This window comes from Diuraphis noxia, unplaced genomic scaffold (genome assembly GCF_037042655.1).
Source record: "Diuraphis noxia isolate RWA-SAM2 unplaced genomic scaffold, SU_Dnox_SAM2 contig0004, whole genome shotgun sequence".
NCBI classification, from domain to species: domain Eukaryota; kingdom Metazoa; phylum Arthropoda; class Insecta; order Hemiptera; family Aphididae; genus Diuraphis; species Diuraphis noxia.
Window position 1 is genome coordinate 12,671,251 of NW_028301714.1, and position 18,722 is coordinate 12,689,972.

At 26.7% G+C, this 18,722-nt stretch overlaps 1 protein-coding gene across 1 annotated transcript; it reads right to left on the minus strand.

Moving 5' to 3' along the window:
• Nucleotides 1-299: 299 nt before the first annotated feature.
• Nucleotides 300-14,088, minus strand: LOC107173608 (constitutive coactivator of PPAR-gamma-like protein 1 homolog). Its single transcript, XM_015524205.2, has 18 exons — nucleotides 13,850-14,088; nucleotides 11,910-12,151; nucleotides 11,655-11,827; nucleotides 11,161-11,589; nucleotides 10,804-11,106; nucleotides 9,574-9,777; nucleotides 9,343-9,499; nucleotides 8,770-8,896; nucleotides 8,453-8,693; nucleotides 5,235-5,538; nucleotides 4,877-5,166; nucleotides 4,694-4,819; nucleotides 4,519-4,622; nucleotides 4,245-4,328; nucleotides 4,109-4,185; nucleotides 3,110-3,203; nucleotides 454-3,036; nucleotides 300-383 (listed from the first exon to the last, which is right to left on the minus strand). Exons 2-16 carry the CDS (start codon nucleotides 12,139-12,141, stop codon nucleotides 3,121-3,123), a joined length of 2,934 nt encoding a protein of 977 aa, XP_015379691.2. The 5' UTR covers nucleotides 12,142-12,151; nucleotides 13,850-14,088; the 3' UTR covers nucleotides 300-383; nucleotides 454-3,036; nucleotides 3,110-3,120.
• Nucleotides 14,089-18,722: the final 4,634 nt, after the last annotated feature.

Below are 18,722 nucleotides of genomic sequence, written 5' to 3' on the forward strand. Positions count from 1 at the left end.
TAATTTGTCTTTGGACAAGCCCTGACAATGATATATTATATAACTATATAAGGTTCGAACACAGAAATCCTTTAAAATGATTGAGTTCAACTGAATCTTTATACTATGTGATACATAACTCTTGAATATTGATATCTAAAATAATCACCAGGACTCGAGACTTCTAGCACTAAAAAACCTTAAAATATGCGCTAAATATGCTTTAAAAAATGGTAAAATATGCACTATAATGTGCCCAATAAAAAAATTATATATGCTCTAAAAAACATTTAAAAAAAAATTATTTTCATTAATTCTAATAATATTTATTTTTAATCTAATTCTAAAAAATATTCCAATGTTCTTCTTTTTGTCGACCATTGTAAATGTATGATTTCTTCATTCTGTAAACATAATTGGTAAAATTCAACAAATCATTAAGTAAGTAGGTAAATATTATAAATTAGTTTCTACCTTGAAAATCGCACTGTATTATCAAGTGTTTGTGAATATTTTCAAATTTGAACGATCTTCTGTTATTGGTCAGAAATGTTTTGTACGTTGAAAATGTGCGTTCTACATCGACCGATGTGATAGTGGCAAACTTGAAGTATGGAACATCAATACTAGAAATATCATCTGGAAAACCATCTAATTCTTCAATGTCTCTTATACCCAATAAAATGCAAGACATTTTTTTCAAAAGTGATAGACCAGTATTTTTTTCTAAAACTTGTTTTAATTTTGACTATTTCCAATCCAATTGGACCTCGTAGAGTTTTAAACGATTTTTCTACACCGTTAATTATTTCAATATAGTCAGATAATAACAACCCCTGTGTTTGTAATCTTTTTAAAGATGTAGTAAGAGACAAAAAATTTGATTAGATGATTGGCGGCGTGTTATCGATAAACTTGGTAAAGCCGGGTTTACATTATAAAAGCGAACGGTTAAACAAAATTGTATTCGCCAAATAATTGGTGTCCGCACTGAAGTCATTATGTAACCGTGGCTTTATACGTTTTAACATTTTACTTTTGTAAAGTAGGAATTTAGCCGCTCACTAAGTATAAACCACAAAATTACTTCATTTTTTTCAAATTAACAAATAATATGCAAAAAAATAGCACGATACTTATAAAAATAGCAGAAAAAAATGCAAAAACCCTAAAATATGCAAAAATATGCACTAAAAACTTTTAAAGCTGCATTTGTTTTAGTATGAAACGGATTTGTAGCTTACTCTGCTATATTTCAACATATTATAAATAAATATGCAAATGCTAGAAGTCTCGAGCCCTGATAATCACTGTTGGTTTAATATTTAATTATACCATTTAACTAAGTATATAAGAAATCATAAAAATGAACAAGCCAAAGTTAGCTGTATTCATCAACAACAACAATAATAATTAATAGTTAAACAATACGTTTAATTCACAATCACTTTAATGAATACATAATATCATCTTATTTAATATTGAATTGGCATAACACCAATACAGTTATCTATACATAACACATACTATTTAATTAACATGAATTTTTAACATTGAAATATATTGAATAAATCCATGAAAGGATATTTTTAAAATCATGACATTGATATAAATATGATCAAAATAAAAAAATAAAAAACATAAGAATAATTAATTAATTTTTTCAACTTTTCACAACAGTTAATTTCTTACATCTAATGCTTAAAAAATATTATTGTTGAAATGATATAATTAAATTGATTTAAGATTTAAAGGGTGATTATTAAAATGTGAATATAATTTGAAAATGAGAGGGCCGACAACAATGTATAATTTTAGAACAATTTAATAATGCATGTATTAACAATTAAATTGAAAGATAATATCTAAAATTGAACTATAACCAATTTTAATATAAGAAAAAAATTAGCTGGTATTTGAAAATACTTATCAAGATATGGAACGATAAATAAAAATATATAGAACACGTATATTATGTTATTAATATTGATTTAAATATATTGTTAATTAAAACATAATTTAATGATTATGATCTAAGAAAACCCTAATTTCTAGTGTTAATGAAAAAAATATGTAAGTTTTGTTTGTCAGTTTGTAGAGACAATAAACAAAAAAAGCTAATTATATTCAAAAAGAAACGTAAAAATTGTGAAAATAATAATCAATCACACACAAAAACACAAAAAATTATTATGAAATTTTACTTCTGAGAGCAAAGCATGGAAATTTTTGATGGTAATAAGTTATTTTAATAGCAGATTAATCTATGTCAATCTGCATAATATCTGCCTATTTGTAGTGTCAATAACACTTTCAATGTTCATTTTTCTTTGTATTAGTCACATATTATAATGGATTAAAGTAGTCATAATATTATATAATTGTCCAGGATGAGATACATCTCCATAAAGATATTTATGTATTAAAATATATAAGATATATAATTTAACATAAATAAATTTTTATTATATTTGGCGGCCCTTATTTTTATAATTGCTTGATATTAAATAGGCATAAAATGCTTATAAATTCAATTAAAAATCATGTAAGTATTACGAAATTATTAAAGTATCTGGGATAACAAATTACAAAAATATGATTAAAAACAATCACCGCGACAATAATACTTTTGGACAGCAGTCAAAGGATAACGATTCATATTATTTATTTTTTTTATCTGATTTAAAAATATAATAACGTTAATATCTAATTATTATCACCATGGCTGCACAAACAATTACCAGACAGTGATATGTTTGTAGCAACACTTTAAATATCAGTCTTTCGATGTTCACAAATTGGATAGCGTAATATAATCCGTGGGCGCCTTCAGATAACAAAATGTTTCGCAAATAATTTACAAAAATAAAGAATAAAAACTACATAAAAACAATACGTAAAAATTAATAATAATGACTAATATTTTGCGCCATTCTTCACATCTTTCAACATCTTTCTAATTTGCCAATATTTACAAAGTAAAAAAAAAACTTGAGTTGATACTTCTTATAAGTTAGATGTTTATACTTATAAGGCGTCGGCGTATTTTAAAAATCTCTAAATATTTATTTATAGTAAGAATGTGGTAGAAAATATACTTTTTATTTTTTAACATTAATTAATTACTTACGCTTTATTAAATCAGTTTTCAGCCTCCAATTTGGACGGCTTTTGAATGATTTTTGATGAAGTGTCTCCAGGTTGAGAATTTAACACACCATTTTCTAAAAACAAATACATGCTAATGTACTTACATTTAGCATAAAAACATAAAATAATCTTTACAACAGTCTATTCAAAAGAAGTATGACCACTTGATAGACAAAAACTGGTAACCACAGCTCATCCTCTCTCAAGAACAGCAACCAATTATAAGGCTCTAGCACCAATCTTGGAGGTCCAAATATTCCAAAAGATCAGTATGCCGTGAGAAAGGTGGTCATACTTATTTGGAATTAATTATATAACAACATAATTAGTGTTTTCTAAATTTAGCAAAATAGATTTAAAATTTAGCAGTTAAATTTATTAATTATCTTAAGATTATATAAATGTTAATGTAACATTACAAACAAAACTTGCAATTTGTTGTCAATTGCAGTTTCTCAGTGGGGGTAACTAAAAATTAAATAATTATTCAGAGGGTCGCAATAACAAAAATGTTGAGAAACTGAGGTCTAATATATTATAAAACATATTATCTTTTATATTGAATAAGGCAAATATTTATTAAGTTTTAACTTAGTTTTGCCTGATACCTAATACGATAAAGAAACACGTCAAAACCAAATTAATAAGGGTAATAAAAACGTTATTAATGTTAATACATTAATTAATTAATTGTAGTACTTTTATACAAACAAAATACCATTTAGCAGATTTATAATTCAGTTACTTATATTTACATGCCATCATCAAACCTCTTAAACAGTTCAGGTCGATTTTAGACTGAATGCCCAAAAGCCTTAATTAATGTTACGAAAATAATTATTAATTACATATAGGAAAATATAGAAATAACATTTAATATCCTCAGGGATCTATAAACTATAAAAATTTAAATCTATTTGACTTAGGAAAAGATGAATAATATCATGTATTTAATATTTTTACACGAGTAACAACCCACCTTTTGGTGTTGCATCTTCTATTTGTCCTTCAATTGATGAATTTCCATTTACCAAAGGCAAAATGCTGTCTACAATCCTGAAAAAAATAATGTTTAATTAACTTAAAACCACTAAAAATAAAATAAAATGAAATACCCATTTGCTTTAATATTTTGATTTTCTTTATTTAATATTGATAATTTGGATTCTTCTGTTAGTTCTGAAGCTGAAATAGTATCACTAAAAAAAATAATTTAAAACTGAAATCTTCCAAAAAATATATGACTTTCTATTACCACACAATAAAAACTTGTGTGTATTTAAATGTTGTTCTAGATACTTTTTAACATAATAAACAAAAAATTATAAATTACATTTTAAAATTATTTTTAAAAGTTAATTTATGTTTAGAATAAATAGAATAATTTACCCTGAATTAGGAATAACCACGGCCACACCGCGACCCTTTGAAGGAACCTTTTTAATATTATTGTCTTTTTTTACAATATTATGAGTATTTTTTTTTTTATTATTCTGAAAAACAAAAATTGTGAAAATGTTATGAGAACACATTTTTAAGTAGATAATCTAAAAATGAATATTACATGTATTTTTAGAACTTGACTACGGCCTCGAACAGGTTTGGAACAATTACGTGCATTAAACACAGGTCTTGGTATGAGATCATGTTGATATAAAGAACTTGGTCCACCGATAGGGGGTGGCATCACCTAAAAATAATTAATTCATAATTAAATTGTTTGTTATTTTCAAACACTAATCCTTACTTGTTGAGCTGGAAGTATATTACCACGACCCATGTATGGACTTCCAGTAGCTGCCATACTATAATTTGCACCCCATATACCAACAACAGCACCAGCAACTTCTAATTGTCCACCAGACGACTGTTTCATAATACCTCTTTGTCGACTATTTTGTTGAATATCTCGAAAACGATTGGGATTTTGATGAACTAATCGACCTAGCCTTTGTTGTGGAAATGAAACATTAGCATGAGCTATGTTAGTGCTCATAATTTGAGGTGGAATTAATCCTCTTTGATTGAAGATTGTATCTATATGTGTATTTTAAGTGAAAATCTATTTTTATTTAAAAACAAAATTTTATACTATTATTTATTACCCAAAAATGTTCCTTGGAATGGTGAAATTGTTTGAAAACGTTCACCCAGCCCCTCTAAAATGGCCTGCCTCATTTTTTCAACTTTAATTGTAAGTGAAAAATGATTTTCACACAAGTCTTCTAATTTATTTGCTATTGATGCTCTAGCTAAATGATACTGAAATAACCTTCCATCAAAATACATCCATGGACATGTCATCAACCATGGTAAAGGTGCACCACAAGCATCATTTGCCAACATAGCTGTTTCAATACCACACATTAAAAGTGTAGCTAATTGCACACCTCTCACACTAACAGTACCCTAAAAATATTAAAATAATTATTAATTAGTAAGCAAAATAAATATACCATTACTTGAATTTTTTAAACATTTAGTACAATATTTTCTTGTAAGTTTGTGAATCACAATTTAGAAGCAAATGACAACAAAAATTGACATTTAATAAATATAAAAACATTATAATAATGTTCACCTATTAATTAATAATTTTTGATGAAAATTTAGAAATTTTAATATGCATTTCCAATAAAATTAAGATTTAAGAGCATATAATTTGAATGGATGTTGTGTTGTTTTCATAAATAAAATATATTTTAGATTCTGAGCAGAGCGATAAATGAATTGATTAACGATTGTGTATATGTATATAATTTATGAAAGAAAAGTGCATGGATTTTTAACGTTGGAGTATGAAAAAGAAAAAGAAAATTCTCAGTAGTTTTAAAAATAAAGGAGGACAAAATTAAAGAAAACCAGACATTATTATGTTTTGTTATTGGTTTAACTCAAAACCGAATAACCATAGACAATATTCAAAATATCTCAACACTTTTATAGACATTTACATTTTTTATTTCCCTAAACATCAATAAAAAATTCAACGCTTGGTAAAAAAATCAAAAATTTAATATAAGGTTACTTAAAAATAATAATAAATTAATTAAGCATAAATCCTAATTTATAAATATTAATAATTTCTATCATTTTGAGTTTTTTTTTTTAAACTTCTATAAAAAAATATAAACACTAAGTTTTTTTACTGTTATTTTAAGTTAAAATTTGAAAAAAAAATTAGTTATTTACATTTATAATGATTTTAGTTAGTTTAGAATTTATGCACGTAGGAATTATTGGTATTCATATAAACAATATTCGAATGTCTCACAAAATAATTTCAAGATATTACACAGTATTAATGTAGAATACGATATAATATCATTGTATACGAAAAATAATTTTAAGCAGAGACAGTTTGTCAGTTTAGGACACTGGTTCTCAACGAGGACGATATCGCCCTCAGTGGGCGGTGAATAGTCACTGGAGGGCATTGAACAAGTTTTGGACGAAAGGGACGCAGTGAACTAGTTATGAGTGGTAGAAGTGTGGCAAGCGTGTTCATGAAAAAGCGTTGTACATGATTTTATAGTGTTATAAATAAACTAAAAAATGTATTTATTATTAAAAAATAAAATTGATAAATTATTAAGTTTTTTTTAAATGTTTAATTTGATTAATTTACCAGTTACTAGTACTATAATTAAAAAAATATGAAAAATAAAACATTAATGAAAACATTAATTATTAGATAATTATTATTTTTTTTTCTAATTTGCCAAATCATTAACTTCCTTACTATCACTCGGCCCATACCAATCATACCATAATTACAGAATTTTCACATAGAGGAGCGTTAAAGAATTGATTCCTACTCAAGGGGGCGGTAACATAAAAAAATTTTGAGGATTGCTGGCCTATGATATTTAATACTTTATTAATTATATTGTTATTATTTCAAAAATAAATGTAGGTACCTATAAAATAAAAATGTATCAAATCAGATTCATAATATTATACTCAACTCACTCAGACATTCATAGTATTAACTTAAATAAATTATAAAAAAGAACTATTTGTATAGATTTTATATTTTGTTGTTGTAGAATTGATTTCTTACTTGTACCGGGTTTTCAATTTTTTATCCTTAACTATAAAAATTAAACTTTTATACATTTTCAACAACTTATTATTAAATAATTTGTTAATATTTAATTTAATAAATTTTGTCAACATTTGAACTTTAAACGATGATATAAAAAAAAGAAGTTGTGCCAATGTATTTTTAATATCTTTCAACTTCTTATAAATCAACTCATGGGGAACCTTGTATAAATTTCAAGCTTAACCAACACAATTTTATTCCATTTATAGAACAAAAAACAAAAAATTGAAAATTTCAAAAGGTTCATACACAATATAAGAAATTTATAGTTATTCATTTTTGAAAAACAACAAAGTTAGAATATTGGTACAAGAGAAATTGAGTGTAAATCCAATGTTGTAATTCAAATGCTCATAAAAATTTAATTTGACTTTTGCTACTTTTTTACTTGATAAAAGTAGACACACTAATGATGAATCTAAGAATCTTGTATTGAATTTTCAAATCTTAGATTTAAAAATATAAATTTTTATGAATTTCTAATTTAAAAAAAATTGCGGATTTTCGTGAATATTAGGTAATTATAAGATGTTTTAATTACCATTGTAACAATACATCAAGATCCTTGTATTAAATTTTGAAGCTCTTTTATCAAGAGAATACAATTTTATTGACATCTTTTATAGAAAAAAAAAAATTAAAAAAATGAAATTAAATAACTTAAAAATATTTGAAATCATAGCAAGTATAGAAAATGTCAACATAAACATTCAGTGAAAATGTTATGTACCATCCTATTGTACATTAGTTCAAGAATTACACTTATATTCAAAATCAATTTTCTCAAAAACTGATTATGTGTAAAAATTACCATTTTTCCTTTTTCCAATTTATTTTTTGTTTATGCTTTTGAAAACTACTGGGAATTTCAAATTTTGACCACCTCAATGCATCAACTAAATTCACTCCCTAATCGGAAAATGCCCAACATGCTACTGAAGTTGAAAATCTAAGAATAATTTTGTCAAGTTATCATTTACACAGACACAAAAAAAGTAATAATAAAATAAATAAAAAATATGCATAATTGTAAAATCAACACATTCATCGTTTCACATGGAATCTCTTTAAATACTTATACTAATTATTTTTTGTAAGCAACAATTTAATAACAAATTAAAATTTAACACATCCATCAGTGTTCTACTCAACGACAAGGTACACTAAACACCTACTTTCCATCTTTTTTTTATATACAATTCTTAGTTAACTTACTTGTAACTCTTGGGTGTTTTCATTCTTTGATAATTCAGGTGCAATGGCTGTTATGATCAATGAATCTAGTTCAAATTTTTGAAGAATAGGCACTTCTGTAAAGGTCATAATATATCTAAGAACACATGCAATGATTAATGTATGCTGAGGAACGTAGTCCGTGTTGTACATAAGAGGAGTGTCTGAACGCATACAAGTAAGAAATGCTCTCAAACGTCTTATGTTATCTTCAGGAGTTGTTCTAAAAATGTTTATTTAATTAAATGTAAAAATTTAGTTTTTTAATTTAAGAAACGGTTTTACAATTATCATCTTACCCAAACCAAAGTCTATGTACAGTAGGAACACCCCATCCTAAAGGTTCAGCTTTTATTAAATGGTAATGTTTATACGTGTTTGTTTTGTCTCTAATCCATTCTCGTACTTGAATTACTGGCAACTCAACTAAAATAAATTCAATTCCTAATTACAATACATGATATGAAATATAAGTGCAAATAATTTTTAAGATATTTTAGAACCTTCAACAATAACTTTTTTCATCCAACTTTTATTAAGGAATTTTAAGATTAATATAAGATATAAATATTGTTAAAATGTACAAACTATGAAAAATGAAGTTAAAATAAAATATATTTTAGTCTTATACACACTTATGATTAGATTGTATTATTTATGTTTTATTCTGTTTTCATTAATTTTAATTAAAATTAATTAATACCCAGCTTGTAAAATGCTTAATAGCAATACAAAGTTTTAAGATTGTTGAAATTCTATCGATATTTGAAAAAATATTGACAAACATTTTTAATATTAATTAATAAAAAAAAAATATTAAGTAAGTACCTATTTATAAATATTTTTCATAAACCAAATATCTAATAATATACCTTTTTGACTGCTATTTGATTTTGCTAAATAATGGGCATGATGAAGATTAAACAAAATACCATATACCATTTGACGAGCTTGTCTATAAAATAAATGTATGTTTGGAATTTCGTGATTTGTTTCATCTTCCAACACAACAGGTAGTTTTATTTCTGCCTAAATAAATAAATACAACAGAAAATAACAATTATAGTAGTTAAAATAAAATTCAAAATAGTTTAAATAATAACCTTAGTTAAAATATGGTATAAATAAGTGGACATAAGACCAGATGTATGTCTTTCATATGCTATATTCACTACATCAATAGAGACTTCAGGAATATGAAATTCAACAGATTTATTTTGAGACAACTGGTTTAATGAAGATGTTTGAGTATTTACATTATATGCACTTGAACCCGATTCAGAATTATCTTTTAATAATAATTTTCCCTTAAACAAATATATGATGTACACATTTGATTATTTCAGTACTTAAAATAACAAACTATGTTAAGAGGATACACCCATGTGTTTTCTCCTTTTCACAAATGAACAGCATAGCAAAGGATCGATGACAATTTAATGCGGTCATTTTAGCGCACGAAAATTCAGCGGTGATATTTCAGCGCAAGACAAATCAGCGTAAGACAAATCAACGTATACAACATTTCAGCGCAAGACAAGTCAGCGCATCATGTTTATTAAAATATACCAAATTAATGAAACATATAATAAAATACCAAATTAAAATCATATTAAAAATATCATTAAATATTGCTAAACGTTAAATACCTACATATTACATTATTTTAAAAATCACTTATTTAAATTAAAATTATGTTTAAAATTTAAAAAAAAAATACAAACATTTATAAAAAAAACATCGTATTATAATCATTTATTTAAATTCAAATTGTGGGCTATCCCTTGTAAGTACTCATTGAGTGGTCGATTTTCAAAATCTTCGCATACGTGTAATATTTTTTTGCTGTATCTTTATTGTATTATTTTGTTGAGTTAAAATGTCACACGCTAAAAAGTCGTATTCGCTAATTTGACGCGCGCCAAGGTGTTGTATGCGCTTAATTGTCATGCGCTATAATTTCCACGCCCAACTAACATGCGCTGAAATTATCACGCGCAATTGACGGTACACCATAGCAAAAGCCCTATATATTTATATTAGATTTACAAAAATTCCACAACACGTAGGAAAGAACTTTATCGGTGTCATAGTTTTTTAATATTTGATTAGCATATAATACAGCACATATAAAGTTCTTCCCTATGAGTTGTGGAATTATGGTAATCCTACTATAAATATAGAGGGAGAATAGTTGCACAACTCAAAACAGTTTTACTATGTTGAACATTTGTTAGACAGAAATAAGACATATGGATGTAGTCTTCATAATATAAACATAAAGAAATAAATAGTACATACATACAATTTTTGTACATTAAAAAAGAAATTACCTGCAAATTAAGGATTTCAGATCCCAATTGTTTAACATCATTTACTCCAGCAGCTGGTGATTCTAATAAATCATTTTTACTTTTTATGTTATTTTTATTCTTTTCCGGGCTTTTAATTTTATTTTTGATAGCGTTATCTCTAGCACCATCTAAGTAATATTGTATACTTTTTTTTAATTTTGGCACTCGTTTATCATCTTTATGTCCCAGTATATGAGCGGCTATTTCATCCAAATTGTTTTTAATAGGAGGTAAACTTTGAAGTGAATCAACTATTTTTTTGACAACTTCCTCACCTGAAACCTAAATAAAACAGAATTTATAGAAAATAAAAAAAAAATTTATTTATATAACTACCTTGGAAATTATTTGATTTATGCCACAACGTTTATAATAATCATAAAGCTCAGGTTGAGGCAACATAAAATTGCCTAAGAGTGAGAGAAGAGCACATAATTTGTCTTTGCTCAATTTCAAATCTTCTATTAACTGAGGGACAATATATTCTTTGGCTTCTAATGTTTGTCGCATTGTAAGTTTAAGTGAATGAGCTGAGAAAAACCTTGGTGGATCAAATGCTAAGTATTCGGCATCATCAGCCATCAAACCGTGGAATTTATTTTGTCTGCAATACTTAATGAATTCTAAATGGTGGTCTTTTACAGAGCAAACAACTGGAATTTTCAAATGGTGAAAATAAAGCTTAACAGCTGTTCGTAGACCAACAGGCGGTATCCACCATACCTTTGGTGGTGGTGTTCCTTTAGCAGCAATATGTCGTAATACCTAAAATATTGAATTAAAAATTAATAACTTATATTGATAAAATAAATTTAGTTTAAACAACTTACAGCATTAGCTCTATTACGAGTCTCTTCTTGTTTTTGAACCCATTCGGTAAAGCGGTCATCTTCAAAAGCACCATTAAAGAATACTACAACATGAACATTTGACTGTCGTAAACTATTGACGAAATTAGTTAAAAATGATACCATCCGATTCCACTGACCACCACAAACCCAATCTAAAATAACATAATTTTAAATATTAATAACTATAAACTCTCCTACAATTTGATGTTATTATATTTGAATGGAAATCTTTACCTGAATAATATCCTCCATATAAACGATCTAAGCAACATTCTGCATCAACCAATAAACAAAATTGAGCTTTGGATACTTGAATTTGACTTAAATTTTGGTGTACTTTCCTAACAACCATTTTCTTAGCAAGTTGTTGGGACACTGTATGGCCCAGTTGAGTAAGATTGACATTGACACAACTACCTTCAATTTTCCCGCTATCCAGGTATTCCAAAAGCTTATCAACACCCATTGTTATTTGACTAAAATATAAAATAATATACATCATTTAGGTTATCTTTTTTACGAATCTACAAATAATCTTTTATTAATATATATGATTTTCAACTATTCATAGTATATTATAATACAATTATTGAATATAACTAACGATTACCTATGCACCAGAATAAAATACAGAAATATTTTAAGAAACTTTACACAACAATACATTTTTTTTAAATATTATAGGAGAATAATCATTTAGGGGTTATTAGTTAGGAGAAAAATCTAATTTAAAAGTAAGAATATTATCTAGGGTCCAAAAAAGGTATCTTTTATATTCTTATTTTAAAATGTGCTTTGTACATTTTGAATTTAATAAAATATTGAAAAATAACTAATATATACCTATTTTATAAAATAAGAAAATTAAATGGATTAAATTAAATATACACTTTGCTATTTTGTGTTTTTTAAGACAAAGAAAACACATGAATGAATAATGACATCCTAATACTTAGGGTTGTCAGTCATCCCGGTTTTAACAGCATGGTGTTCTGGCTGGTCATTAATATTATCCCAGTTTATGGGAGCCGAGAGAAAACAACTTTAATATTGTATTATTTAATAATAAAACATAGAAATATTGTACATAGTTCCTATTTGGGTTCAGCTTGTCAAGAATTTTGTTTCAGAATTAAAATTAATATAGCTGATTAAAAAAAATTCATTTGATGGAAAAGTATCGATATTAGCTTATTAATAAAATACTAATAATTAATAAATCTAAATATAGTTTATGTAAGCAATTACATTAGTTAATACATTTTTCAATAAAATAACGGATATTATAAATTTCCATATAATAATTATATTAAAAATGGTTTTCTTTTTATTAGCTTTATAAATAATAATTACAATGGAGCATATAAATAAATTTAAAAAAAAAAGAAGAGTATATCAATATATCCCAATTTGGTGGTTTTAAAATATGGCAATCCTACTAATACTTTAAACTATATTTTTTAGAAGATTTAACAATATTTATATTTAGGTTTTCTAACTTATAACTAATTGACATCTTCATCAGTATCTACTAAACTAAATTGTTTGCCAATAAGAAATTGAAAAATTTAATTTAATACTAACATCAAAATATATTATTTTAAATTATTTAAATTATTTATTAAATAACTATATCCAAGTAGGTAATAAGAATATAAATATAAATATACCTAAATGATTATATTAATCCATTGATTATTATAAGTAAATCCAAATTTGATTAACAAGATAAATATGTATAGAGAAAAATACATTACCAAAATTTTAATTATTAATATAAAACTTACTACTATAATTTCTATAGAATAAATAAAATTAAGTGGTATGTACTTAAATTAAACATTTAATTATGATTAAAAATCGATTAATATTAAAGGAATTCAATCGCGATTGATAAAACGTATTGATATTAAATTTACATTGATTGTTAATTATTTAAAAATTCAAGTATCAATTGAATCGATTATGACTTCAGGTACTAAGTAATTTAAATCTGATGCTCATCGAGCCGATCTTTTTACCAAAATACTGAATACCGTACCATTTAAACTAGGGAAATGAGAACAGTGTTAATAAATTTAAAACACGATAAATCGTTATCACAAGATGGCTTCTACATATGCCGGCAACCAAGGAATATTCTTTAATAAACATTTTACATGCGATGTTCTTACTATTATTGCAGCGATACGATCAAATACAGCAGTAGAGTGAAACCATAACACACTTAAAATATTTGTGTAGCAGAAAACGGACAAACTTATAAAGACATAACATATAGAAAAACAAACCAATAGATTAAATTAGAACTAAATACAACTATAATACTAATAAGAAAAAATAAAAATAAAATGCGAAAGCGCAATAGCGAGTAGACCAGAGCACAGAGGCGGCTAGTCGAATACTCGATTACACATACACGAATACTCGATTAATGAGAAATACCGAGATGGTTATTGGCTTATTGCGCATGTGCTACTGACAAATAAAAAACTTGTAGCGTGGAAGAAAAACAAAATTAGATAACACCCGTCGACGGTTGACTAATTGCCCGCCACTCTCAAGTCGCCTCTACATTTATAATTGTCTATCCATCATCATTTAATTTCAAATATCAAATAGATGTTTTCTGCTAATTCCTACCATTTATGACTTACATGGAAGTAAGCATTAAGCTTAAAACTGCTATAAAACTATGAAAATACGATGGACTCTAATGCAATGGCGCCAACTACGTACTTCAGAGGTAATTGTTCAATTGAACAGCTTTCAAAATTGAATGGTTGGGTAAAATAATTGAGTATACTTCTTAATCTTGATACGCCATAATTTAATAAAACAAGAATGTCATTGAATTATGTATATAGAATTAGTTAGGCCTTTTTCTCAGTCGATTAAAGGGGTGGGCCAGTCACTATAGGACTAGGTCAAACGAATTATTTGAACTGCCAGTTTCAATTTCATCCTGTGCCGGTGCCACTGGTATCATATTTATTTGTAAAACAATGCTGTCGCTTATACTACAGTTCATAACAAATTAAGAACATCATTATAAATAGCTCCCGTACCAAGTTCCGTTTACAGTTTTAAGTTTTCCCGAACGACTTCCGGTGTCACTGTACGTCACAGTAATTTTAATAAATGTCAGATACCACTGAATGGTTGATATTATTCATCGTGTTCTAGACTATACACATATAATATATGTCTATGTTCCAGACTCCAGTGAAACTATTACCTGAAATCTTGGTAAAATACTCGAGCCTGTTGCACATAGTAGATATAAAATATTAATGCAGTAAAAAGACAATATTTTATATGGGTTATGTAATTTTGGCAAATCATTTAATTTTATCGTGTAGTTTTTACCTTGTGAATAGGCGGTATTAGAAACATTTTTACTGCTCCGAAAGATGATGATGGACAAAAACAAATTAAACTTACATTATTGTAAAATCAATGCAATTTTCGCATCCACTAAGTCTAAGTGGTAAGTGGTGGGGAACTGGGGACGAGTGAGGGTCCATTCATATATCCCCCGTTTTTACACCCAATGCTAATGCTTTGAAGTTTTGTTTACGTACATTGTCGGTGGCTCGGCGCATTCTGTTTTTTAGAAATTTATTTCCATTCACTCTTACTGTTTTGTTTAAACTGTTTACATAAATACCTACACACCTACATTTTGCAATACTAGTGTTTTTGAAATTAATTTAAAGGGTTATTAAGCAATCAATTAGAAAATTTTGGATTATCTGCAGAACTTGCTTTGATGATTATATGATTCATTGTAAATTGTAATAAAACATTACATTTAACTATGGATGAGATAGACAATATTTTAAAATAATTAAATATAACATAATTTTTATAAAATAGTATTGCGTAATCTCTGTTTCGATTTTTAATGTTAAAATTAAAGGTGGAATTTGAATGTGATAAAATATTTCAAAAACGAACTTAAAATAATTAAAAAATTGTCAAAAAAAACAATTTACAAAAATTACTAAATTTATTGAAAAATATATTAAACTGTATTATTGTTTTTTTTTTTTTTTTTTTTTTTTTTTTTTTTAATAAGTATTAATAGCATTAATATAAAATTTAAAAAGTTGTTGCTAGATCTCATCGACTTATTTTACAATATAAATTTAAACTATTGTCCATACCAAAATATAAATTACGAAAACTTATTCTATGAACTATTATATAATATATTTATTTAAAAATATTATGATCGTGCATAAGAATCTTAAAATTAAATTAAAAATGATCGATTTATTGATTTATCTAATTATTGTTTACAAAAACTTTAAAATGTACTAAAAACTAAAAAAAATTCAAAATCAACTTTTTTATTCTAATTCAAAAGTTCATATAACAAATTTGAGGTAGTACCAACATATATAGCTCATGTATGAATGGAAAACAATGCATAGGTAAGCCATCGAAATTTCAGATCAAAATATAACAACTCGGTAGTTGGTACACTAAATACTAAAAAATATCTAGACTATCTATTTAGTTATGTCTATATATTAGTGCTATGCTTGACTATTAGCGAATATTGGCTTATAGTGAAAATAATTCCTATATGTATGCCACTAGTTCAGCATTGTGCATTATACTACCCTAGAACGTTATGAGTGACACAAGTAATATAAAAAATCACATTATTGTAAAATCAATACTTTATTCCTTTACATTCATTATCGATCCGTTTAGAATCTATAAAATTAAAGGTACGGTTTCCTAGACGCGACCGGTCTCGGCGACAGGTCGCCGCGATCGGTCGCTACGACCTGTCGTTGGTGCGTGCTGGTTACCCAGGCGCGACTGGTCGCCGAGACCAACAATTAGTCTACATTATATTTTGTATCGTCTCAGTGTTTGTCGCAGGCGACGGTCGCGATACACTGCTTTCAGACCGGTGCTGTCGCTGGTCGCGCCGAAAAAAGTTGGTCGCAGCGCGACGGTCGCGTTTGGGAAACCAGTCAATATAAAATACATATAAACAGTGGGAGAGAGACCGTCGCGTCTAGGAAACCGTACCTTAAGGAAGTTACCCGAATTTACTAAAAATAGTATTCGACTAAATCAACTATGTAGATAACTCATGTAAAATTAATATTCGCAAATACTTTAAACTTTCATAAAATGTTTGTAGTTTGTACAAAATGTTCCATAAATTATGACATATTCTGATATTCAAAATATTTTAACTATTTTAGCATGAGGAAATTTAGAAATTTACAGAGAAATTTATTAGTTTTTATTTAACTATTGTCAACAAAAAGTTTTCACTCTGTCAAAATACTTGAACATTTAAATCAAGCTTTCTCACAAGTAGTTGTAAACACATACTACTGTTAATAGAGTTAAACCATAGGGAGAGTAATATTAATATTACTCTATGTCTCTATGAGTTAAACAGCCCAAACTCTGGATTATGACGTTTACAATGTTTGCAACGTTTTTCGCTATACAATTTCCTCTATATTAATTATGACTAGAATAAACACTATAGTCTAGTCATAATTTATAATCGTTAGATACTCAGATACCAAGAAACGCCGTATTGGGTACGGTGAAAGAAATGCTGTAGGTACACAATTAATCACTAATAAGTTGCAGAAAATGTTTTTTACTAATGTATTTTCTTAATCTTTTTTTTTTATTGATCTTTATAGCTTTGGCGACATAGGTCATTAGCTTTATACATAATTTACATTATACTATTACTTAAAACTTACATGTTTTAGGTGACAATTTAATTACAATAATAATAAGGGCTGTTGACTATATTTATTCTACTTAAATGTATTTATCTATTTTGGTTGTCCTGAGGAATGACATGATTTTTTCGGGTTGACAGTCGGGTCCGATTAATTCGTATAAGTTTGTTGGTATATTTAGTTTTTCTCTTTCTTCTTCATTTGATCGGCATTCTGTCATCAAGTGTTTAACTGAGAGGGTTACTCCGCATGTGGTGCATTCTGACGGTGGTTGGTTCTTCATGAGGTGGGTGTGGCCAATTCTGAGTAGGTTTATTATTATTTCGGTTTTTCTTGAAATTTTGTATCGCGGCCAGGGATTTATGTTATGTTTTATTTCACGTAATTTGTTGTTTTGGTTTGACCATTGATTTTGCGATATATTTTGAGTAATTATTTTTATGTCTAATATTGTGTTACTTTTTTGTTTGGGAGTTTTAATCTTTTTTATTATTTGAAGAGATTGATGAAATATACGTAATATAAAGAGTTTATATAAAAAATCTGGTTTAAAATTTCTTCTGTGTCATCGACACGCTCTTTACTGGCTTTGTTCATTTCAAAGTATATGAACCATAAGAAATATATTTTAATTTTATTAAATGTTTATATTTTATGATATATATCATACTACTATCAGTACTATCATACCATGTATCTACTTCTACATGGGTGCCCATTGGTAAAATTTTAAGGACGGTCAAAATAAAAAAAATCTCTAATGTATGAAAGTGAAGATTTAATTGATTTAATAATCACCAAGGGCTTAAGTATTATAAAAAGTATTCTTCCATAGTATTTCCACATGCCCGGTGTGTTATCGCCCCGCCATCCATAATATAACAATAAATACATCGAACAAATAACCTAATAATTCGACGGAAAAAACGTACCTAAATAATATATACCTACATGGCCACATATTATATTGTTTTATAGTATAGAAGTACCATCATAGATATTTATTATTTATCACATAATAAGGATCGATATAATGGTATAATATTGATTATGATTGAGAGCGTATGCAGTACACTTATAATATTAAATAAAAATCTTGAGAGTATACTGCGTATAATTGCCGTATATTATATAGTATATTTGTAGTATCAGTACACCTCTGATTGTAAATGGAAATTAAAAAAAAAAAAAGGTTAAACGTAAATTTACAATAAGTTTTCATGACAAAATAAAATTTAGACATAATTCATCAAAACCACAGAAATTTTAAATTATTTTCTTATGAATTCATAAAAAATTATAAAATTCAGCC